General features: G+C 57.8%; 1 protein-coding gene across 5 annotated transcripts in view; it reads right to left on the bottom strand.

Moving 5' to 3' along the window:
- RHOG (ras homolog family member G) overlaps positions 1-25,655 on the bottom strand; it is a 179,986-nt gene extending 154,331 nt beyond the window's left edge. The window contains exons 1-2 of one of the 5 annotated variants that reach the window (XM_073558838.1): positions 6,998-8,202; positions 2,781-2,842 (exon numbers count right to left, since the gene is read on the bottom strand). In XM_073558838.1, coding sequence (XP_073414939.1) covers positions 2,781-2,842; positions 6,998-7,558 — 623 coding nt within the window. In that variant the 5' untranslated portion in view covers positions 7,559-8,202. Of the gene's footprint in view, positions 1-2,780; positions 2,843-6,997; positions 8,203-24,900 lie in introns of those variants that run through there. The other 4 variants (XM_073558839.1, XM_073558841.1, XM_073558844.1 and 1 more) reach the window with 4 other exon arrangements.
- Positions 25,656-25,708: the final 53 nt, after the last annotated feature.

Below are 25,708 nucleotides of genomic sequence, written 5' to 3'. Positions count from 1 at the left end.
TCCTGCCCCTACTCTACCTAACTTATCATAACTAACTATCTGTCCCTCAGTGCCTGTCCCTCCCTGTCCCTATCTGCCCCTACTTCTGTCCCTAACACACCCAGTGAAACTTATGCTATCCCTACCCTCATTCACACGGAGCTAGCTCTCCCTTGAGTGCGTTTTTAAAAGGAGAGGCCTCTCCAAAGCCAAGAGGCCTTCCTCACACCCAACCTTTCGAACTCCAAAGAACGGACCTTCACCAGGTCACCCAAGATGTTTCCTACCACCTCATCCCTTGGGAGGGTTTTTTTCCGCGTCGTAACTAGGCACCGTGCATTCCAAGTGTGGAACCTAACCGCTGCACTGACTAGGAATAAAGTGCACGGGTCCCGGCCACCCAGGGATCTGAACGCTCCATAGGCCCATTCAGTGTAGGAGAGGGACGCCAGCCGCGGCCAACGTATGGAGGCACCCACCCTGTTGTAAACCTCTGCATTAAAGGGACAATGAAGCAGGAAGTGCTCCATGCTTTCCAGCACGTCGCCACACTCCTCACGAGGGCAACCCCGGTCATCGGAGTTCCTGCACTTCAAGTTGTCCCTTACATACAGCCTCCCGTGGAAGCAACGCCAGGTCAAGTCCCAAAACTTCATGGGGATCCGCTTAGAATTTAAAAGCCCCAGCCCGACCTCCAGATCCCGGCCTGGGCAATCCTTAAGGGCCAGGGGCTTCTGGAAATGGGTCAACAGGACCCTCCTGTCAAGGCACTGCCTCGACATGGTCCTGATTTCCCACATTCCCAGACCCCACCGGCGGATCACCTTCAGAACCGGGGTAGCGTAAGCCGGAAGATGCCCATGAGGTGTGCGTAGGTCCTTCACCCGCCCTCCTGTCTCCCATTCCTGGAAGAAAGGCCAAAGCCAACCCTTGCAGGAGACTACCCACGGAGGAGCCCTCTCTAGCCAGAGGTTAGAGATGTTAGTCTTAAGAAAGGTGTTTACTAGAAACACCACCGGGTTGACCATACCCAACCCGCCTAGTCTCCTCGTACGGTATGTAACCTCCCTCTTGATTAGGTTAAGCCTATTCCCCCATAACAATTGGAAGAACAGGCTATAGACCCGCGTCCAGAGAGGTTCCGGCAAGATGCACACACTGCCCAGGTATATCAATAAAGGTAGCAGATAGCCTTTAGCCAGGGCAACCCTTTCCCTCAGGGTTAAAGACCAACCCTTCCATTGGTCCACCTTTTGGGCGGCGATCTTAAGTCTGCCCTCCCAATTTTGCTGGGGGTAGTCCCCGGGGCCAAATTCGATGCCTAGAATTTTGGCGGTGGCCTGGGGCCCTGGAAGGGTGTCCGGGAGATCAAAACTAGGATCTCCCCCTCCCAGCCAGAGACTTTCACACTTATCCCGGTTGATCATGGACCCGGATGCCTCCGAGTAGCGCACTACCTCCGACATGACCCAGTCCGCCTCCCCTCTCGAGGATACGAACAGGGAAACATCATCGGCGTACGCCACCACCCTCAGAGAGGAGCCAGAGCCCGCCCGGTCCATCCCGACTCCCGCCAACGGTCCACGATCTACCCTCCTTAAGAAGGGATCGATCGCGAACACGTATAAAAGCGGGCTCAGCGGACAGCCCTGACGGACCCCAGAACCCACCTCAAAAGGACGACCTGACCAACCATTCACCAGCGGAAAAGTCTCAGCCCCTTGGTACAAGATCTCTAACCATTTTACAAACCTCCCAGGCAGACCATACCTCAAAAGGACGGACCAGAGGTACTCGTGGTTGACCCGGTCAAAGGCTTTCGCTTGATCTAATGACAGCAAGTACCCCTTCCAGTGACCTGCCCTACCCTGCTCCACTGCCTCTCGGACACCGAGCACAGCACTAAAAGTACTGCGGCCTGGAACAGAGCAATGCTGGGCCCCTGAAAGGAGCCGGGGTGCAAACTTCACCAGCCGATTAAACAGCACCTTGGCCAGAACCTTCCGGTCCGTATCGAGAAGCGCTATGGGACGCCAGTTCTCGATTCGGGACGGATCCTTACCCTTTGACAGAATAATGAGGGCTGACTTCCTCATTGAGCCGGGAAGAGTGCCCGAGGAGAGACACTCATTAAAGACCCCTGTCAAGAGGGGGACCAAGGAGTCCCTAAAAGTCTTATAGAACTCAGATGTTAAGCCATCCGGACCTGGCGATTTCTTGAGCCGAAGCCCATCAATGGCCAGTCTCACTTCCTCTTCCCTGATTTCTTCTGCCAAAACACCAAGAGAGGGGTCACCCCCTGGCTCAGGGATGGCTTCAGCCAGGAAAGCCGACATCCTGTCCCGATCCAGATCCTTCTTTTCCAAGAGGTGTGAGTAGAAGGATCTGACCACCTCCAGGATCCCTGATTTGGATCTGTTCAGGGACCCCGTACTGTCGATCAGTCCTGTCACCATCTTACAATTCACTGACATCTTACAGTTTCTGTAAGGGTCGGGCGAGCGGTACTTCCCGAAGTCCCTCTCAAAAACCAAAGATGTGTGCCTATCATACTGACACCTCTTGAGCAAAGATTTCACTCTGGAGATTTCCTCTCGGTCACCTCCAGTCGAGACAAGCTGCTCGAGTTTCCTCCCCAGAGCCTGGTACAAGCGGTGCCTGTTCAGACTCCTGAGGCTCGAGAGCTGACGGAAGAACCCCGCCACCCGCTTTTTGAAGATCTCCCACCACTCTGACTTACTACTACAGAGATCCAACAGCGGTACCTGGCTCTGAAGAAAATCCTCGAAGGATTGTCTCACCTCCGCTTCTTCCAGCAGGGACGAATTGAGCTTCCACAGCCCTCTTCCCATCCGAGGAGTCTCTGCAACATTCAGAGAAAAGAAAATTAGACAGTGATCGGAGAACTCCACCTCAACGGCGGACACAGCAGAAAAGATGGCGTCCTCCTTCAAAAAAAACCTGTCTATTCTAGACCTACAGCTACCCCTATGGTAGGTGAAACCTCCGTGACCTGGGGTGTGCCGGATGTGGGCATCCACCAGGCGAGCTTCACTGGCTATGCTATTCAACGCGACGCTATCATAAGCCAGGCGATCTCCGGGACCCCCCCGGTCACGGGACCTCGTAATGGTGTTGAAGTCCCCACCGAAGACCACCTGTCGGCTCGTAAAAAGAAAGGGCTTGATCCTCAGGAAGAGACATTTACGGTCCCACTTGGACTGTGGGCCGTAGATATTAATGAGCCGGAGCTCTTGTCCCCTCATGAAGACATCTAGGATCAGGCACCTCCCCATTTCCAACTCAGTAACCCGTCGGCATTCAACTGCTGCAGTCTTAAAAAGGACTGCCACCCCGCTATACGGCTCGGCCGCAAGAGACCAGTATGAGGGCCCGCACCTCCACTCCCTCCGTGATTTATAGATGGCCCCCATGTCTGTTAGTCTGGTCTCTTGCAAGAATAAAATTTCTGCCTCAATCCGGGAGAAAAAATCAAAGGCCGTGAAGCGAGCCGCATCTGACTTAATGCTAGCGACATTAATAGACGCCAGCGTCAACGGGGCGAGTTCAGCCATCATGGGTGATCGAGTTGGATGGCCAATTTCTTCCCTACCCCGCTATTACCTCCTCCTGGGGAGGGGTCAGACACCTTCCTTTTCAGGGAAGCTCCCGACGTGTCCATCCCACCCCCCCCGGTGTCCTCGCCCCCGGGTTCCAGGTCTGTCCCCCCCTCAGGAGGAGCAATGCCCCCTGAGGGACGGACTCCGCCATCCCCCGAAGGACCCTCCGGTGTTACCCCCGGCCCAGTACCCTCGTCTTGCGGTTCATCATCTGAACCCCCGAGGGCGCTGAACCGGTTGGAGAGTCTGATCAGAGGGGGGTCAGCGGGCCCTTCCGTATGCACCCTTGTGGTCGGGGGCGGGGGGGACTTTGAAGGCTTGTCAGCCTTCCTCCCCACCGCTTTGCGCTTGGCACGCCTGGTTTTGCCACCTGGTGCTGTAGGCTGCTCTTGGACATCCTCATCAACACTTTCATACTGAGAGGAATTGTCCGAGTCAGCCGCTTTCTCCTCTCTCTCCATCCTCCTGATCTCCTCACTCACCGCACTCTCCCCCAGGGCCTCAGAGGCTTTGGCCACGGGCCTGGAGGGAGGAGCAGGCATCACCCCGGTTGCCCGAGGCTCCACCTGTCCCTTACCTCCCTGGCGTTTTTCCTGCCTCCGCTGGTACGCGGGGCCCCTTGCAGCATTGCCCTTCCTCACTGGCCCCTCAGCCCTTCCCCCTTCGCCACCACCTGCCACAGCAGAAGCAGCGCCACCGGGGGTTGCCCCCCCGCGGTCTCCCCCCACCGGGCCTGTGGCGGCATTAGAGAAAGAGCGAGGGCAGCGGCTGAGAGGGTGACCCAGGTCACCACACAGGTGGCACCGAATGTCTTTGCACAAGGCAGCCAGGTGACCTACCCCACCACACAACGCGCACTTCTGCACCTTGCAGTTGGCGCTGAAGTGAGTGGGGTCGCCGCACTTGTGGCAGACCTTCGGTTGCCCCTGGTAGAAGACCAGGATCCTGTCCCTTCCCAGGAACGCCGAGGAAGGGATGTGGGTGACCGTGCCGCCGGAAACCTTCAATTTGACCATGAAGGTCCAGCCCCCCGACCAGATGCCAAACTCGTCCCTGTTCTTTTTTGGGACCTCGGTGACCTCCCCGTAACGGGAAAGCCACGTCATGATGTCCACGCCTGCGAGTGACTCGTTACATGTAACCACGGTCACTCGCTTGACGGAATTTTGGCGAGACACCGCTTGAGCCACGAAGTCTCACCATCCGGGCTCTTCTCGCACCAGCTCGTAGTTTGACCAGAAGAGCTCAAGCCCCTCTGGCCGCACGAAGCTGACGTCGAAGAAGCGGGACGCCGAAGGGTGTATCAGGGCAAAGATGTCATTCGCCCCGAAGCCCATCTTAAGGAGGAGCTCCACCACCTTGCTCCTAGGTGGACAAGCTTCACTGCCCCCCCACCTAAGACGGACCACATTCCTTCTTGGCGGCCCCTGCCCGGCTGTGGGGAGAGACCAAACAGTCCCTCCCTCCCTTTGATTTTGGAAGGCTGCTAGGCCATGTCTCTCTATCCAGAAAGACAGGTCCACTGTCCTCCCCTCTACCATGATCGATCTTTCTCCCCTTTGGAGGGCCTCCAGGAAACGGCGGTGCAAACCGCCGTCCCCGAAGCCCGGAGGCGAGGAGACCCCCCCGGAACCACCCCGACCCCCAGCCGCGACCCCCGCATAATTACGTTGGGGCCTCGCGGATGGGGGGGCAGACGGGCCAGCCCTCCCACCACTACCACCACTTGTGCCAGCACCCTCATTCACTCTCCCGTTCACTCTTTTATTATTTCCACTCGCTCCGGCACTCACTCCAGCATTTACTGCCACATTCACACTCGCACTCACTCCCTCATCCATATCGCTCACATCACCATTTATGTCCTCAAACAGCTCTTCAAAAATATCTCCTATCTCACTTCCAGATAGACCACTATTTACATTAGCAGACTTGGTGTTGCAGTACCCCTGCCTGCCTGCTGGGGGCCCTGACTGGCCAGTGCTCTGCTCCTTGGAGCTGCTGGCACTGCTCCAACTCTTGTCCAGGAGTGCCGCTGCCCCTTTAAATACCTCCGAGCAGAGCGCACTCAGTACGCCCTGCCCGAGCCTGGGAGCAGCAGCAGCTCCTGGGTTCTCTGGCTCCACTTTTTTTTCTTTTTGTGGTGTCTTTGCACTGAGGACAGGGACGGCCACTGCCACCGCACCCTGCCCTCTGCTGTTCGCCCCCGCCGGCTTCCCAAGGAGCGCCAGAGCCCCCGCACCACCAGATGGAGGTAAGCGGGCTGGGGACCCCGACAACTCCCTACCGACTTTTGGGGGCACTATGCTGCTTGAGGGGGTAGGCGGGACAGGAGGCAGTGGGCCCGCCAAGGCCACGCCCCCCCCGCCGGCCGCAGCCACCCCGGGCAGAGCAGTGACCCCTTGCGAGGCCACGCCCTCCCCAGGTGACGCGGGCACAGCGGGCGGGACAGCGGCCGAGGAGGACACGCCCCCCCCGCATGCCGCAGCCTTTGCAGGCCGGGCAACACTCGGGGAGGCCACGCCCCCCTCACGGACTGTCACTGCGCCCCTGAACCCACCACTTGATGTTGGCAGGGCTGGCCACTCCCCCTCGTCGCCCAGCGGCGGCGGTGCCCCCAGCACGGACCCCTTTGTGGGTCTACGCGCCGGGGACCCCGCTCTTGCCACGGGCGCCGTCAGAGGAGCTACCAGCCCCTTGCATTTTTTTAGCTGCTGCTTCACAGCAGCCTCCACGCCCTTTCTAGGTCTCTGGACCCCCATAAGTGGACCAGACTTAACGGACCCGTGCGTGGGGGATCCAGAGACCCCAGCACTCACCGCCGGAGGTGCGGTCCTGGCTGTACCCGTGCTGAGCGCCAGGCCAGCCCCCCCTGCCACCGGGGACTGAGCCCGGACACCACTACTGCCAATACCGCCAGCGGCTGTTACACCACTGGCACCAGCACCGACCTCCATGTCGCTGCCTGAACCCTCACCGCCACCACCAGATGTGACGGTAAGGTCCAGGCACACATCACTCTGCCCGCGCCCCCGCTGCGGACCCACCACAGGGCCCGAGCCGGGGTGGGCAGCGGGTTCCATACAGCGGGACAGAGGGACCCCGGAAAGAGGGACAAACATAAGTTTGTCAGCCACGGTGTTTTTTGGCTTGCGCTTGTTTTTTTTCTTTTTCCTCTTTCCGGTTGCCTCGTCCTCAGGGCAGACCTCATCCCCAAAGAGCAGTGTGCCAAACCGCTCTGGGGACTCGATCTGCCTCACCTGTTGTAGGACGAGGCAGCCCCCCTCACTACTACTGTCCCCACTCCCACCAGCCTCCCCCTCGCCCCCACTTTCCTCCGAGTAACTGGAGTCCGGTGGGAGAGCCACTTGCTCAGGGGCCACCCCGCTGCATGTTACCTGGGTGTTGTTGCTCACCAGGCCTTCAGGTGGGGCAGGCGTAGATGTTCCGCCATCCTCCTCCTCTTGGCCCTCCACCTGGCAGGGGCCTCCCGACCCCCCAGGAGACCCTCCGGTCATGGCTCTAAACCGGTCATCATTTTTCAGTTTCTCTGCAAAGGGGCCGCTCCCACTCAGGATAGCCGCCCGTATCTCCCCCAAGGCCCTGATAGCCCCCTTCAGCCTCTCCACCGTGGCGGAGACCTCAGCTCGTCTCGAGGCGGGGAGCCGGTTCTTAGCCACCGCTCGTGCTCCCCTTAACTCCTCCCGGAGTTTTCTCAGCTGTTTGGCGGCCTCCTCATATTCGCAGAGGTGCGCATGGATGCGGGAGGCGTAGATGGTGGATGGCTCTCCCTCAGCTCTGGAGCCCCAGATGTTGGGGGGCTCTGCCACTGCACCTCTGCTCTGGGCCGCCACTCCTCCGGGAGGAGGAGCCGCCACGGTACCAGCTTCGGGGGGCCCGGTGTCCCGGGGCTCCTGGGTCCTGCGACCCCCTCTCTCCTGGCTCCGTCTCTTCCCCATCTCCCTGGGACTGGCTGGCTGCACCCTGGCCTCCGGATGGTGCTGAGGCCCCCCACCCCCAGCTGGCTTGCCGGGGGATGGGAGCCAGGGGCACAGCCCCGGGGCTCAGTCCCAGGGAAAGTCCTCTTTCCTGGGAAGGGGGCAGATGGAAAGTCCTTGCAGGAAAAAACCTCCCTTCCCAGGAGCTTAGCAAGGCCCTAGCCTGCAGACGCTCAGCACAGATGCTCCTCCTCTTCCTGGGCGTGCTCTATCCTCCAGTCACCTCCAAAGCTGCAGTCACTATTCTGCTGTTATATCCTGTCTTATCCTCCAGCCACCACCAGAGCTGCACTCACTATTCTGCTGTTACATCGTGTCTCATCCTCCAGTCACCTCCAGAGCTGCACTCACTATTCTGCTGTTACATCGTGTCTTATCCTCCAGTCACCTCCAGAGCTGCACTCACTATTCTGCTGTTACATCGTGTCTTATCCTCCAACTCTTTTATTTTACAAAATTATCAAAATTACACTCAGAAACAAACCACAATACATAAACTAAAGAAAACCAACATAGACAGACATAAAATGTGCAAAACATGCGCAAACAACTGAAAGTCCAAATCCTTTCCTTGTCCCCCACTGAGCTCGGCAGCTTAGGGTCCCCCAGCAGGAATCCACTTAAAAGAAAATACAAAGAAACATAAACCCCTCTCCCCACTCTCACTCCATTCACCCCCATTCACCCCCATTCACACCTCACCGATTTTACTAGTTTACTATTTACAATTTTACTATTTACAAAAACCAAACGAAAATAACCCTTTCCTGGCCCTCCGCCTTGGGAAAAAAAGAACTCCGCCACTTTGGCCGACAAACCTTACCTCCTATTACACAGCAAAGATTTTTTTTTTCCCCTCTCCCACACATGGCAACAAGTTCACAGCCTTTTTTCCCACCACCTTGCACCGCAGGTCCTACAAGTTTGTAGCCTTGTCACTGCAAAATCTGGTCCACGAAAGTTTATGGCCTTTTGATTCCACACGAAAACTATTTCCAGGGTCCGCAGAGTCTACTTCTCCTGCCCTGCTCCTTTGCTCCTTCATGTTGCTCTTGGCATCCGGTCATCCATCCACCACCCCCCATGCACCCCCCTCCCAACCTGACTACACCCCATCCACACATTCTAACTAAAAAAACAAAAAAAACGTGTGTTATATATTTTTCCTTTTACCAAAGCACAACCAAAAGACATTTTCCAAAACTCTCAATACCATCCCATCTACTTACGCATTAAAATACAAACTAAACACAGCATTTACATACCCAAGGCCCAAGTTTGGCACCTGTAAGCCCAATATCCATTATATGTCCTGTTTTTAAAACAAAAAGCTAAGGTGGCATGCACCAGCCCACCACCAGGAAAACGGGGTTCTAGAGGCTCCATCCCTCACTAAAACATTCATCCTATCCCTCAAGAACTAAGACTGTCCCTACTTCTGTCCCTAAAAAAGAAACCTGTCCCTATCTGTCCCTACCTGCCCCTACTCTACCTAACTTATCATAACTAACTATCTGTCCCTCAGTGCCTGTAGCTCCCTGTCCCTATCTGCCCCTACTTCTGTCCCTAACACACCCAGTGAAACTTATGCTATCCCTACCCTCATTCACACGGAGCTAGCTCTCCCTTGAGTGCGTTTTTAAAAGGAGAGGCCTCTCCAAAGCCAAGAGGCCTTCCTCACACCCAACCTTTCGAACTCCAAAGAACGGACCTTCACCAGGTCACCCAAGATGTTTCCTACCACCTCATCCCTTGGGAGGGTTTTTTTCCGCGTCGAACCTAGGCACCGTGCATTCCAAGTGTGGAACCTAACCGCTGCACTGACTAGGAATAAAGTGCACGGGTCCCGGCCACCCAGGGATCTGAACGCTCCATAGGCCCATTCAGCGTAGGAGAGGGACGCCAGCCGCGGCCAACGTATGGAAGCACCCACCCTGTTGTAAACCTCTGCATTAAAGGGACAATGAAGCAGGAAGTGCTCCATGCTTTCCAGCACGTCACCACACTCCTCACGAGGGCAACCCCGGTCATCGGAGTTCCTGCACTTCAAGTTGTCCCTTACATACAGCCTCCCGTGGAAGCAACGCCAGGTCAAGTCCCAAAACTTCATGGGGATCCGCTTAGAATTTAAAAGCCCCAGCCCGACCTCCAGATCCCGGCCTGGGCAATCCTTAAGGGCCAAGGGCTTCTGGAAATGGGTCAACAGGACCCTCCTGTCAAGGCACTGCCTCGACATGGTCCTGATTTCCCACATTCCCAGACCCCACCGGCGGATCACCTTCAGAACCGGGGTAGCATAAGCCGGGAGATGCCCATGAGGTGTGCGTAGGTCCTTCACCCGCCCTCCTGTCTCCCATTCCTGGAAGAAAGGCCAAAGCCAACCCTTGCAGGAGACTACCCACGGAGGAGCCCTCTCTAGCCAGAGGTTGGAGATGTTAGTCTTAAGAAAGGTGTTTACTAGAAACACCACCGGGTTTACCATACCCAACCCGCCTAGTCTCCTCGTACGGTATGTAACCTCCCTCTTGATTAGGTTAAGCCTATTCCCCCATAACAATTGGAAGAACAGGCTATAGACCCGCGTCCAGAGAGGTTCCGGCAAGATGCACACACTGCCCAGGTATATCAATAAAGGTAGCAGATAGCCTTTAGCCAGGGCAACCCTTTCCCTCAGGGTTAAAGACCAACCCTTCCATTGGTCCACCTTTTGGGCGGCGATCTTAAGTCTGCCCTCCCAATTTTGCTGGGGGTAGTCCCCGGGGCCAAATTCGATGCCTAGAATTTTGGCGGTGGCCTGGGGCCCTGGAAGGGTGTCCGGGAGATCAAAACTAGGATCTCCCCCTCCCAGCCAGAGACTTTCACACTTATCCCGGTTGATCATGGACCCGGATGCCTCCGAGTAGCGCACTACCTCCGACATGACCCAGTCCGCCTCCCCTCTCGAGGATACGAACAGGGAAACATCATCGGCGTACGCCACCACCCTCAGAGAGGAGCCAGAGCCCGCCCGGTCCATCCCGACTCCCGCCAACGGTCCACGATCTACCCTCCTTAAGAAGGGATCGATCGCGAACACATATTAAAGCGGGCTCAGCGGACAGCCCTGACGGACCCCAGAACCCACCTCAAAAGGACGGACCAGAGGTACTCGTGGTTGACCCGGTCAAAGGCTTTCGCTTGATCTAATGACAGCAAGTACCCCTTTCAGTGACCTGCCCTACCCTGCTCCACTGCCTCTCGGACACCGAGCACAGCACTAAAAGTACTGCGGCCTGGAACAGAGCAATGCTGGGCCCCTGAAAGGAGCCGGGGTGCAAACTTCACCAGCCGATTAAACAGCACCTTGGCCAGAACCTTCCGGTCCGTATCGAGAAGCGCTATGGGACGCCAGTTCTCGATTCAGGACGGATCCTTACCCTTTGACAGAATAATGAGGGCTGACTTCCTCATTGAGCCGGGAAGAGTGCCCGAGGAGAGACACTCATTAAAGACCCCTGTCAAGAGGGGGACCAAGGAGTCCCTAAAAGTCTTATAGAACTCAGATGTTAAGCCATCCGGACCTGGCGATTTCTTGAGCCGAAGCCCATCAATGGCCAGTCTCACTTCCTCTTCCCTGATTTCTTCTGCCAAAACACCAAGAGAGGGGTCACCCCCTGGCTCAGGGACGGCTTCAGCCAGGAAAGCCGACATCCTGTCCCGATCCAGATCCTTCTTTTCCAAGAGGTGTGAGTAGAAGGATCTGACTACCTCCAGGATCCCTGATTTGGATCTGTTCAGGGACCCCGTACTGTCGATCAGTCCTGTCACCATCTTACAATTCACTGACATCTTACAGTTTCTGTAAGGGTCGGGCGAGCGGTACTTCCCGAAGTCCCTCTCAAAAACCAAGGATGTGTGCCTATCATACTGACACCTCTTGAGCAAAGATTTCACTCTGGAGATTTCCTCTCGGTCACCTCCAGTCGAGACAAGCTGCTCGAGTTTCCTCCCCAGAGCCTGGTACAAGCGGTGCCTGTTCAGACTCCTGAGGCTCGAGAGCTGACGGAAGAACCCCGCCACCCGCTTTTTGAAGATCTCCCACCACTCTGACTTACTACTACAGAGATCCAACAGCGGTACCTGGCTCTGAAGAAAATCCTCGAAGGATTGTCTCACCTCCGCTTCTTCCAGCAGGGACGAATTGAGCTTCCACAGCCCTCTTCCCATCCGAGGAGTCTCTGCAACATTCAGAGAAAAGAAAATTAGACAGTGATCGGAGAACTCCACCTCAACGGCGGACACAGCAGAAAAGATGGCGTCCTCCTTCAAAAAAAACCTGTCTATTCTAGACCTACAGCTACCCCTATGGTAGGTGAAACCTCCGTGGCCTGGGGTGTGCCGGATGTGGGCATCCACCAGGCGAGCTTCACTGGCTATGCTATTCAATGCGACGCTATCATAAGCCAGGCGATCTCCGGGACCTCGTAATGGTGTTGAAGTCCCCACCGAAGACCACCTGTCGGCTCGTAAAAAGAAAGGGCTTGATCCTCAGGAAGAGACATTTGCGGTCCCACTTGGACTGCGGGCCGTAGATGTTGATGAGCCGGAGCTCTTGTCCCCTCATGAAGACATCTAGGATCAGGCACCTCCCCATTTCCAACTCAGTAACCCGTCGGCATTCAACTGCTGCAGTCTTAAAAAGGACTGCCACCCCGCTATACGGCTCGGCCGCAAGAGACCAGTATGAGGGCCCGCACCTCCACTCCCTCCGTGCTTTATAGATGGCCCCCATGTCTGTTAGTCTGGTCTCTTGCAAGAATAAAATTTCTGCCTCAATCCGGGAGAAAAAATCAAAGGCCGTGAAGCGAGCCGCATCTGACTTAATGCTGGCGACATTAATAGACGCCAGCGTCAACGGGGCGAGTTCAGCCATCATGGGTGATCGAGTTGGATGGCCAATTTCTTCCCTACCCCGCTATTACCTCCTCCTGGGGAGGGGTCAGACACCTTCCTTTTCAGGGAAGCTCCCGACGTGTCCATCCCACCCCCCCCGGTGTCCTCGCCCCCGGGTTCCAGGTCTGTCCCCCCCTCAGGAGGAGCAATGCCCCCTGAGGGACGGACTCCGCCATCCCCTGAAGGACCCTCCGGTGTTGCCCCCGGCCCAGTACCCTCGTCTTGCGGTTCATCATCTGAACCCCCGAGGGCGCTGAACCGGTTGGAGAGTCTGATCAGAGGGGGGTCAGCGGGCCCTTCCGTATGCACCCTTGTGGTCGGGGGCGGGGGGGAATTTGAAGGCTTGTCAGCCTTCCTCCCCACCGCTTTGCGCTTGGCACGCCTGGTTTTGCCACCTGGTGCTGTAGGCTGCTCTTGGACATCCTCATCAACACTTTCATACTGAGAGGAATTGTCCGAGTCAGCCGCTTTCTCCTCTCTCTCCATCCTCCTGATCTCCTCACTCACCGCACTCTCCCCCAGGGCCTCAGAGGCTTTGGCCACGGGCCTGGAGGGAGGAGCAGGCATCACCCCGGTTGCCCGAGGCTCCACCTGTCCCTTACCTCCCTGGCGCTTTTCCTGCCTCCGCTGGTACGCGGGGCCCCTTGCAGCATTGCCCTTCCTCACTGGCCCCTCAGCCCTTCCCCCTTCCACAGCAGAAGCAGCGCCACCGGGGGTTGCCCCCCCGCGGTCTCCCCCCACCGGGCCTGTGGCGGCATTAGAGAAAGAGCGAGGGCAGCGGCTGAGAGGGTGACCCAGGTCACCACACAGGTGGCACCGAATGTCTTTGCACAAGGCAGCCAGGTGACCTACCCCACCACACAACGCGCACTTCTGCACCTTGCAGTTGGCGCTGAAGTGGGTGGGGTCGCCGCACTTGTGGCAGACCTTCGGTTGCCCCTGGTAGAAGACCAGGATCCTGTCCCTTCCCAGGAACGCAGAGGAAGGGATGTGGGTGACCGTGCCGCCGGAAACCTTCAATTTGACCATGAAGGTCCAGCCCCCCGACCAGATGCCAAACTCGTCCCTGTTCTTTTTTGGGACCTCGGTGACCTCCCCCTAACGGGAAAGCCACGTCATGATGTCCACGCCTGCGAGTGACTCGTTACATGTAACCACGGTCACTCGCTTGACGGAATTTTGGCGAGACACCGCTTGAGCCACGAAGTCTCGCCATCCGGGCTCTTCTCGCACCAGCTCGTAGTTTGACCAGAAGAGCTCAAGCCCCTCTGGCCGCACGAAGCTGACGTCGAAGAAGCGGGACGCCGAAGGGTGTATCAGGGCAAAGATGTCATTCGCCCCGAAGCCCATCTTAAGGAGGAGCTCCACCACCTTGCTCCTAGGTGGACAAGCTTCACTGCCCCCCCACCTAAGACGGACCACATTCCTTCTTGGCGGCCCCTGCCCGGCTGTGGGGAGAGACCAAACAGTCCCTCCCTCCCTTTGATTTTGGAAGGCTGCTAGGCCATGTCTCTCTATCCAGAAAGACAGGTCCACTGTCCTCCCCTCTACCATGATCGATCTTTCTCCCCTTTGGAGGGCCTCCAGGAAACGGCGGTGCAAACCGCCGTCCCCGGAGCCCGGAGGCGAGGAGACCCCCCCGGAACCACCCCGACCCCCAGCCGCGACCCCCGCATAATTACATTGGGGCCTCGCGGCTGGGGGGGCAGACGGGCCAGCCCTCCCACCACTACCACCACTTGTGCCAGCACCCTCATTCACTCTCCCGTTCACTCTTTTATTATTTCCACTCGCTCCGGCACTCACTCCAGCATTTACTGCCACATTCACACTCGCACTCACTCCCTCATCCATATCGCTCACATCACCATTTATGTCCTCAAACAGCTCTTCAAAAATATCTCCTATCTCACTCCCACTCTCACTTCCAGATAGACCACTATTTACATTAGCAGACTTGGTGTTGCAGTACCCCTGCCTGCCTGCTGGGGGCCCTGACTGGCCAGTGCTCTGCTCCTTGGAGCTGCTGGCACTGCTCCAACTCTTGTCCAGGAGTGCCGCTGCCCCTTTAAATACCTCCGAGCAGAGCGCACTCAGTACGCCCTGCCCGAGCCTGGGAGCAGCAGCAGCTCCTGGGTTCTCTGGCTCCACTTTTTTTCCTTTTTGCGGTGTCTTTGCACTGAGGACAGGGACGGCCACTGCCACCGCACCCTGCCCTCTGCTGTTCGCCCCCGCCGGCTTCCCAAGGAGCGCCAGAGCCCCCGCACCACCAGATGGAGGTAAGCGGGCTGGGGACCCCGACAACTCCCTACCGACTTTTGGGGGCACTATGCTGCTTGAGGGGGTAGGCGGGACAGGAGGCAGTGGGCCCGCCAAGGCCACGCCCCCCCCGCCGGCCGCAGCCACCCCGGGCAGAGCAGTGACCCCTTGCGAGGCCACGCCCTCCCCAGGTGACGCGGGCACAGCGGGCGGGACAGCGGCCGAGGAGGACACGCCCCCCCCGCATGCCGCAGCCTTTGCAGGCTGGGCAACACTCGGGGAGGCCACGCCCCCCTCACGGACCGTCACTGCGCCCCTGAACCCACCACTTGATGTTGGCAGGGCTGGCCACTCCCCCTCGTCGCCCAGCGGCGGCGGTGCCCCCAGCACGGACCCCTTTGTGGGTCTACGCGCCGGGGACCCCGCTCTTGCCACGGGCGCCGTCAGAGGAGCTACCAGCCCCTTGCATTTTTTTAGCTGCTGCTTCACAGCAGCCTCCACGCCCTTTCTAGGTCTCTGGACCCCCATAAGTGGACCAGACTTAACGGACCCGTGCGTGGGGGATCCAGAGACCCCAGCACTCACCGCCGGAGGTGCGGTCCTGGCTGTACCCGTGCTGAGCGCCAGGCCAGCCCCCCCTGCCACCGGGGACTGAGCCCGGACACCACTACTGCCAATACCGCCAGCGGCTGTTACACCACTGGCACCAGCACCGACCTCCATGTCGCTGCCTGAACCCTCACCGCCACCACCAGATGTGACGGTAAGGTCCAGGCACACATCACTCTGCCCGCGCCCCCGCTGCGGACCCACCACAGGGCCCGAGCCGGGGTGGGCAGCGGGTTCCATACAGCGGGACAGAGGGGCCCCGGAAAGAGGGACAAACATAAGTTTGTCAGCCACGGTGTTTTTTGGCTTGCGCTTGTTTTTTTTCTTTTTCCTCTTTCTGGTTGCCTCGTCCTCAGGGCAGACCTCATCCCCAAAGAGCAGTGTGCCAAACCGCTCTGGGGACTCGATCTGCCTCACCTGTTGTAGGACGAGGCAGCCCCCCTCACTACTACTGTCGCCACTCCCACCAGCCTCCCCCTCGCCCCCACTTTCCTCCGAGTAACTGGAGTCCGGTGGGAGAGCCACTTGCTCAGGGGCCACCCCGCTGCATGTTACCTGGGTGTTGTTGCTCACCAGGCCTTCAGGTGGGGCAGGCGTAGATGTTCCGCCATCATCCTCCTCCTCCTCTTGGCCCTCCACCTGGCAGGGGCCTCCCGACCCCCCAGGAGACCCTCCGGTCATGGCTCTAAACCGGTCATCGTTTTTCAGTTTCTCTGCAAAGGGGCCGCTCCCACTCAGGATAGCCGCCCGTATCTCCTCCAAGGCCCTGATAGCCCCCTTCAGCCTCTCCACCGTGGCGGAGACCTCAGCTCGTCTCGAGGCGGGGAGCCGGTTCTTAGCCACCGCTCGTGCTCCCCTTAACTCCTCCCGGAGTTTTCTCAGCTGTTTGGCGGCCTCCTCATATTCGCAGAGGTGCGCATGGATGCGGGAGGCGTAGATGGTGGATGGCTCTCCCTCAGCTCTGGAGCCCCAGATGTTGGGGGGCTCTGCCACTGCACCTCTGCTCTGGGCCGCCACTCCTCCGGGAGGAGGAGCCGCCACGGTACCAGCTTCGGGGGGCCCGGTGTCCCGGGGCTCCTGGGTCCTGCGACCCCCTCTCTCCTGGCTCCGTCTCTTCCCCATCTCCCTGGGACTGGCTGGCTGCACCCTGGCCTCCGGATGGTGCTGAGGCCCCCCACCCCCAGCTGGCTTGCCGGAGGGTGGGAGCCAGGGGCACAGCCCCGGCGCTCAGTCCCAGGGAAAGTCCTCTTTCCTGGGAAGGGGGCAGATGGAAAGTCCTTGCAGGAAAAAACCTCCCTTCCCAGTAGCTTAGCAAGGCCCTAGCCTGCAGACCTCAGCACAGATGCTCCTCCTCTTCCTGGGCGTGCTCTATCCTCCAGTCACCTCCAGAGCTGCAGTCACTATTCTGCTGTTACATCATGTCTTATCCTCCAACTCTTTTATTTTACAAAATTATCAAAATTACACTCAGAAACAAACCACAATACATAAACTAAAGAAAACCAACATAGACAGACATAAAATGTGCAAAACATGCGCAAACAACTGAAAGTCCAAATCCTTTCCTTGTCCTCCACTAAGCTCGGCAGCTTAGGGTCCCCCAGCAGGAATCCACTTAAAAGAAAATACAAAGAAACATAAACCCCTCTCCCCACTCTCACCCCATTCACCCCCATTCACCCCCATTCACACCTCACCGATTTTACTAGTTTACTATTTACAATTTTACTATTTACAAAAAACAAACGAAAATAACCCTTTCCTGGCCCTCCGCCTTGAAAAAAAACAAGAACTCTGCCACTTTGGCCGTCAAACCTTACCTCCTATTACACAGCAAAGATTTTTTTTTTTTTTTTTTTTTTTTTTTCCTCTCCCACACATGGCAACAAGTTCGCAGCCTTTTTTTTCCCACCACCTTGCACCGCAGGTCCTACAAGTTTGTAGCCTTGTCACTGCAAAATCTGGTCCACGAAAGTTTATGGCCTTTTGATTCCACACAAAAATTATTTCCAGGGTCCGCAGAGTCTACTTCTCCTGCCCTGCTCCTCTGCTCCTTCATGTTGCTCTTGGCATCCGGTCATCCATCCACCACCCCCCATGCACCCCCCTCCCAACCTGACTACACCCCATCCACACATTCTAACTAAAAAAACAAAAAAAACGTGTGTTATATGTTTTTCCTTTTACCAAAGCACAACCAAAAGACATTTTCCAAAACTCTCAATACCATCCCATCTACTTACGCATTAATATACAAACTAAACACAGCATTTACATACCCAAGGCCCAAGTTTGGCACCTGTAAGCCCAATATCCATTATATGTCCTGTTTTTAAAACAAAAAGCTAAGGTGGCATGCACCAGCCCACCACCAGGAAAACGGGGTTCTAGAGGCTCCATCCCTCACTAACACATTCATCCTATCCCTCAAGAACTAAGACTGTCCCTACTTCTGTCCCTAAAAAAAGAAACCTGTCCCTATCTGTCCCTACCTGCCCCTACTCTACCTAACTTATCATAACTAACTCTCTATCTGTCCCTCAGTGCCTGTCCCTCCCTGTCCCTATCTGCCCCTACTTCTGTCCCTAACACACCCAGTGAAACTTATGCTATCCCTACCCTCATTCACACGGAGCTAGCTCTCCCTTGAGTGCGTTTTTAAAATGAGAGGCCTCTCCAAAGCCAAGAGGCCTTCCTCACACCCAACCTTTCGAACTCCAAAGAACGGACCTTCACCAGGTCACCCAAGATGTTTCCTACCACCTCATCCCTTGGGAGGGTTTTTTTCCGCGTCGTAACTAGGCACCGTGCATTCCAAGTGTGGAACCTAACCACTGCACTGACTAGGAATAAAGTGCACGGGTCCCGGCCACCCAGGGATCTGAACGCTCCATAGGCCCATTCAGCGTAGGAGAGGGACGCCAGCCGCGGCCAACGTATGGAGGCACCCACCCTGTTGTAAACCTCTGCATTAAAGGGACAATGAAGCAGGAAGTGCTCCATGCTTTCCAGCACGTCGCCACACTCCTCACGAGGGCAACCCCGGTCATCGGAGTTCCTGCACTTCAAGTTGTCCCTTACATACAGCCTCCCGTGGAAGCAACGCCAGGTCAAGTCCCAAAACTTCATGGGGATCCGCTTAGAATTTAAAAGCCCCAGCCCGACCTCCAGATCCCGGCCTGGGCAATCCTTAAGGGCCAGGGGCTTCTGGAAATGGGTCAACAGGACCCTCCTGTCAAGGCACTGCCTCGACATGGTCCTGATTTCCCACACTCCCAGACCCCACCGGCGGATCACCTTCAGAACCGGGGTAGCGTAAGCCGGAAGATGCCCATGAGGTGTGCGTAGGTCCTTCACCCGCCCTCCTGTCTCCCATTCCTGGAAGAAAGGCCAAAGCCAACCCTTGCAGGAGACTACCCACGGAGGAGCCCTCTCTAGCCAGAGGTTAGAGATGTTAGTCTTAAGAAAGGTGTTTACTAGAAACACCACCGGGTTGACCATACCCAACCCGCCTAGTCTCCTCGTACGGTATGTAACCTCCCTCTTGATTAGGTTAAGCCTATTCCCCCATAACAATTGGAAGAACAGGCTATAGACCCGCGTCCAGAGAGGTTCCGGCAAGATGCACACACTGCCCAGGTATATCAATAAAGGTAGCAGATAGCCTTTAGCCAGGGCAACCCTTTCCCTCAGGGTTAAAGACCAACCCTTCCATTGGTCCACCTTTTGGGCGGCGATCTTAAGTCTGCCCTCCCAATTTTGCTGGGGGTAGTCCCCGGGGCCAAATTCGATGCCTAGAATTTTGGCGGTGGCCTGGGGCCCTGGAAGGGTGTCCGGGAGATCAAAACTAGGATCTCCCCCTCCCAGCCAGAGACTTTCACACTTATCCCGGTTGATCATGGACCCGGATGCCTCCGAGTAGCGCACTACCTCCGACATGACCCAGTCCGCCTCCCCTCTCGAGGATACGAACAGGGAAACATCATCGGCGTACGCCACCACCCTCAGAGAGGAGCCAGAGCCCGCCCGGTCCATCCCGACTCCCGCCAACGGTCCACGATCTACCCTCCTTAAGAAGGGATCGATCGCGAACACGTATAAAAGCGGGCTCAGCGGACAGCCCTGACGGACCCCAGAACCCACCTCAAAAGGACGACCTGACCAACCATTCACCAGCGGAAAAGTCTCAGCCCCTTGGTACAAGATCTCTAACCATTTTACAAACCTCCCAGGCAGACCATACCTCAAAAGGACGGACCAGAGGTACTCGTGGTTGACCCGGTCAAAGGCTTTCGCTTGATCTAATGACAGCAAGTACCCCTTCCAGTGACCTGCCCTACCCTGCTCCACTGCCTCTCGGACACCGAGCACAGCACTAAAAGTACTGCGGCCTGGAACAGAGCAATGCTGGGCCCCTGAAAGGAGCCGGGGTGCAAACTTCACCAGCCGATTAAACAGCACCTTGGCCAGAACCTTCCGGTCCGTATCGAGAAGCGCTATGGGACGCCAGTTCTCGATTCGGGACGGATCCTTACCCTTTGACAGAATAATGAGGGCTGACTTCCTCATTGAGCCGGGAAGAGTGCCCGAGGAGAGACACTCATTAAAGACCCCTGTCAAGAGGGGGACCAAGGAGTCCCTAAAAGTCTTATAGAACTCAGATGTTAAGCCATCCGGACCTGGCGATTTCTTGAGCCGAAGCCCATCAATGGCCAGTCTCACTTCCTCTTCCCTGATTTCTTCTGCCAAAACACCAAGAGAGGGGTCACCCCCTGGCTCAGGGATGGCTTCAGCCAGGAAAGCCGACATCCTGTCCCGATCCAGATCCTTCTTTTCCAAGAGGTGTGAGTAGAAGGATCTGACCACCTCCAGGATCCCTGATTTGGATCTGTTCAGGGACCCCGTACTGTCGATCAGTCCTGTCACCATCTTACAATTCACTGACATCTTACAGTTTCTGTAAGGGTCGGGCGAGCGGTACTTCCCGAAGTCCCTCTCAAAAACCAAAGATGTGTGCCTATCATACTGACACCTCTTGAGCAAAGATTTCACTCTGGAGATTTCCTCTCGGTCACCTCCAGTCGAGACAAGCTGCTCGAGTTTCCTCCCCAGAGCCTGGTACAAGCGGTGCCTGTTCAGACTCCTGAGGCTCGAGAGCTGACGGAAGAACCCCGCCACCCGCTTTTTGAAGATCTCCCACCACTCTGACTTACTACTACAGAGATCCAACAGCGGTACCTGGCTCTGAAGAAAATCCTCGAAGGATTGTCTCACCTCCGCTTCTTCCAGCAGGGACGAATTGAGCTTCCACAGCCCTCTTCCCATCCGAGGAGTCTCTGCAACATTCAGAGAAAAGAAAATTAGACAGTGATCGGAGAACTCCACCTCAACGGCGGACACAGCAGAAAAGATGGCGTCCTCCTTCAAAAAAAACCTGTCTATTCTAGACCTACAGCTACCCCTATGGTAGGTGAAACCTCCGTGACCTGGGGTGTGCCGGATGTGGGCATCCACCAGGCGAGCTTCACTGGCTATGCTATTCAACGCGACGCTATCATAAGCCAGGCGGTCTCCGGGACCCCCCCGGTCACGGGACCTCGTAATGGTGTTGAAGTCCCCACCGAAGACCACCTGTCGGCTCGTAAAAAGAAAGGGCTTGATCCTCAGGAAGAGACATTTGCGGTCCCACTTGGACTGCGGGCCGTAGATGTTGATGAGCCGGAGCTCTTGTCCCCTCATGAAGACATCTAGGATCAGGCACCTCCCCATTTCCAACTCAGTAACCCGTCGGCATTCAACTGCTGCAGTCTTAAAAAGGACTGCCACCCCGCTATACGGCTCGGCCGCAAGAGACCAGTATGAGGGCCCGCACCTCCACTCCCTCCGTGATTTATAGATGGCCCCCATGTCTGTTAGTCTGGTCTCTTGCAAGAATAAAATTTCTGCCTCAATCCGGGAGAAAAAATCAAAGGCCGTGAAGCGAGCCGCATCTGACTTAATGCTGGCGACATTAATAGACGCCAGCGTCAACGGGGCGAGTTCAGCCATCATGGGTGATCGAGTTGGATGGCCAATTTCTTCCCTACCCCGCTATTACCTCCTCCTGGGGAGGGGTCAGACACCTTCCTTTTCAGGGAAGCTCCCGACGTGTCCATCCCACCCCCCCCGGTGTCCTCGCCCCCGGGTTCCAGGTCTGTCCCCCCCTCAGGAGGAGCAATGCCCCCTGAGGGACGGACTCCGCCATCCCCCGAAGGACCCTCCGGTGTTACCCCCGGCCCAGTACCCTCGTCTTGCGGTTCATCATCTGAACCCCCGAGGGCGCTGAACCGGTTGGAGAGTCTGATCAGAGGGGGGTCAGCGGGCCCTTCCGTATGCACCCTTGTGGTCGGGGGCGGGGGGGACTTTGAAGGCTTGTCAGCCTTCCTCCCCACCGCTTTGCGCTTGGCACGCCTGGTTTTGCCACCTGGTGCTGTAGGCTGCTCTTGGACATCCTCATCAACACTTTCATACTGAGAGGAATTGTCCGAGTCAGCCGCTTTCTCCTCTCTCTCCATCCTCCTGATCTCCTCACTCACCGCACTCTCCCCCAGGGCCTCAGAGGCTTTGGCCACGGGCCTGGAGGGAGGAGCAGGCATCACCCCGGTTGCCCGAGGCTCCACCTGTCCCTTACCTCCCTGGCGTTTTTCCTGCCTCCGCTGGTACGCGGGGCCCCTTGCAGCATTGCCCTTCCTCACTGGCCCCTCAGCCCTTCCCCCTTCGCCACCACCTGCCACAGCAGAAGCAGCGCCACCGGGGGTTGCCCCCCCGCGGTCTCCCCCCACCGGGCCTGTGGCGGCATTAGAGAAAGAGCGAGGGCAGCGGCTGAGAGGGTGACCCAGGTCACCACACAGGTGGCACCGAATGTCTTTGCACAAGGCAGCCAGGTGACCTACCCCACCACACAACGCGCACTTCTGCACCTTGCAGTTGGCGCTGAAGTGAGTGGGGTCGCCGCACTTGTGGCAGACCTTCGGTTGCCCCTGGTAGAAGACCAGGATCCTGTCCCTTCCCAGGAACGCCGAGGAAGGGATGTGGGTGACCGTGCCGCCGGAAACCTTCAATTTGACCATGAAGGTCCAGCCCCCCGACCAGATGCCAAACTCGTCCCTGTTCTTTTTTGGGACCTCGGTGACCTCCCCGTAACGGGAAAGCCACGTCATGATGTCCACGCCTGCGAGTGACTCGTTACATGTAACCACGGTCACTCGCTTGACGGAATTTTGGCGAGACACCGCTTGAGCCACGAAGTCTCGCCATCCGGGCTCTTCTCGCACCAGCTCGTAGTTTGACCAGAAGAGCTCAAGCCCCTCTGGCCGCACGAAGCTGACGTCGAAGAAGCGGGACGCCGAAGGGTGTATCAGGGCAAAGATGTCATTCGCCCCGAAGCCCATCTTAAGGAGGAGCTCCACCACCTTGCTCCTAGGTGGACAAGCTTCACTGCCCCCCCACCTAAGACGGACCACATTCCTTCTTGGCGGCCCCTGCCCGGCTGTGGGGAGAGACAAAACAGTCCCTCCCTCCCTTTGATTTTGGAAGGCTGCTAGGCCATGTCTCTCTATCCAGAAAGACAGGTCCACTGTCCTCCCCTCTACCATGATCGATCTTTCTCCCCTTTGGAGGGCCTCCAGGAAACGGCGGTGCAAACCGCCGTCCCCGGAGCCCGGAGGCGAGGAGACCCCCCCGGAACCACCCCGACCCCCAGCCGCGACCCCCGCATAATTACGTTGGGGCCTCGCGGCTGGGGGGGCAGACGGGCCAGCCCTCCCACCACTACCACCACTTGTGCCAGCACCCTCATTCACTCTCCCGTTCACTCTTTTATTATTTCCACTCGCTCCGGCACTCACTCCAGCATTTACTGCCACATTCACACTCGCACTCACTCCCTCATCCATATCGCTCACATCACCATTTATGTCCTCAAACAGCTCTTCAAAAATATCTCCTATCTCACTCCCACTCTCACTTCCAGATAGACCACTATTTACATTAGCAGACTTGGTGTTGCAGTACCCCTGCCTGCCTGCTGGGGGCCCTGACTGGCCAGTGCTCTGCTCCTTGGAGCTGCTGGCACTGCTCCAACTCTTGTCCAGGAGTGCCGCTGCCCCTTTAAATACCTCCGAGCAGAGCGCACTCAGTACGCCCTGCCCGAGCCTGGGAGCAGCAGCAGCTCCTGGGTTCTCTGGCTCCACTTTTTTTTCTTTTTGTGGTGTCTTTGCACTGAGGACAGGGACGGCCACTGCCACCGCACCCTGCCCTCTGCTGTTCGCCCCCGCCGGCTTCCCAAGGAGCGCCAGAGCCCCCGCACCACCAGATGGAGGTAAGCGGGCTGGGGACCCCGACAACTCCCTACCGACTTTTGGGGGCACTATGCTGCTTGAGGGGGTAGGCGGGACAGGAGGCAGTGGGCCCGCCAAGGCCACGCCCCCCCCGCCGGCCGCAGCCACCCCGGGCAGAGCAGTGACCCCTTGCGAGGCCACGCCCTCCCCAGGTGACGCGGGCACAGCGGGCGGGACAGCGGCCGAGGAGGACACGCCCCCCCCGCATGCCGCAGCCTTTGCAGGCTGGGCAACACTCGGGGAGGCCACGCCCCCCTCACGGACTGTCACTGCGCCCCTGAACCCACCACTTGATGTTGGCAGGGCTGGCCACTCCCCCTCGTCACCCAGCGGCGGCGGTGCCCCCAGCACGGACCCCTTTTTGGGTCTACGCGCCGGGGACCCCGCTCTTGCCACGGGCGCCGTCAGAGGAGCTACCAGCCCCTTGCATTTTTTTAGCTGCTGCTTCACAGCAGCCTCCACGCCCTTTCTAGGTCTCTGGACCCCCATAAGTGGACCAGACTTAACGGACCCGTGCGTGGGGGATCCAGAGACCCCAGCACTCACCGCCGGAGGTGCGGTCCTGGCTGTACCCGTGCTGAGCGCCAGGCCAGCCCCCCCTGCCACCGGGGACTGAGCCCGGACACCACTACTGCCAATACCGCCAGCGGCTGTTACACCACTGGCACCAGCACCGACCTCCATGTCGCTGCCTGAACCCTCACCGCCACCACCAGATGTGACGGTAAGGTCCAGGCACACATCACTCTGCCCGCGCCCCCGCTGCGGACCCACCACAGGGCCCGAGCCGGGGTGGGCAGCGGGTTCCATACAGCGGGACAGAGGGACCCCGGAAAGAGGGACAAACATAAGTTTGTCAGCCACGGTGTTTTTTGGCTTGCGCTTGTTTTTTTTCTTTTTCCTCTTTCCGGTTGCCTCGTCCTCAGGGCAGACCTCATCCCCAAAGAGCAGTGTGCCAAACCGCTCTGGGGACTCGATCTGCCTCACCTGTTGTAGGACGAGGCAGCCCCCCTCACTACTACTGTCCCCACTCCCACCAGCCTCCCCCTCGCCCCCACTTTCCTCCGAGTAACTGGAGTCCGGTGGGAGAGCCACTTGCTCAGGGGCCACCCCGCTGCATGTTACCTGGGTGTCGCTGCTCACCAGGCCTTCAGGTGGGGCAGGCGTAGATGTTCCGCCATCCTCCTCCTCTTGGCCCTCCACCTGGCAGGGGCCTCCCGACCCCCCAGGAGACCCTCCGGTCATGGCTCTAAACCGGTCATCGTTTTTCAGTTTCTCTGCAAAGGGGCCGCTCCCACTCAGGATAGCCGCCCGTATCTCCTCCAAGGCCCTGATAGCCCCCTTCAGCCTCTCCACCGTGGCGGAGACCTCAGCTCGTCTCGAGGCGGGGAGCCGGTTCTTAGCCACCGCTCGTGCTCCCCTTAACTCCTCCCGGAGTTTTCTCAGCTGTTTGGCGGCCTCCTCATATTCGCAGAGGTGCGCATGGATGCGGGAGGCGTAGATGGTAGATGGCTCTCCCTCAGCTCTGGAGCCCCAGATGTTGGGGGGCTCTGCCACTGCACCTCTGCTCTGGGCCGCCACTCCTCCGGGAGGAGGAGCCGCCACGGTACCAGCTTCGGGGGGGCCCGGTGTCCCGGGGCTCCTGGGTCCTGCGACCCCCTCTCTCCTGGCTCCGTCTCTTCCCCATCTCCCTGGGACTGGCTGGCTGCACCCTGGCCTCCGGATGGTGCTGAGGCCCCCCACCCCCAGCTGGCTTGCCGGGGGGTGGGAGCCAGGGGCACAGCCCCGGCGCTCAGTCCCAGGGAAAGTCCTCTTTCCTGGGAAGGGGGCAGATGGAAAGTCCTTGCAGGAAAAAACCTCCCTTCCCAGGAGCTTAGCAAGGCCCTAGCCTGCAGACCTCAGCACAGATGCTCCTCCTCTTCCTGGGCGTGCT

This window comes from Dendrobates tinctorius, unplaced genomic scaffold (assembly GCF_039654945.1).
Source record: "Dendrobates tinctorius isolate UK_male_01 unplaced genomic scaffold, ASM3965494v1 ptg000259l, whole genome shotgun sequence".
Taxonomy (NCBI): Eukaryota; Metazoa; Chordata; class Amphibia; order Anura; family Dendrobatidae; genus Dendrobates; species Dendrobates tinctorius.
This window is presented reverse-complemented; position numbering and strand designations above follow the sequence as displayed.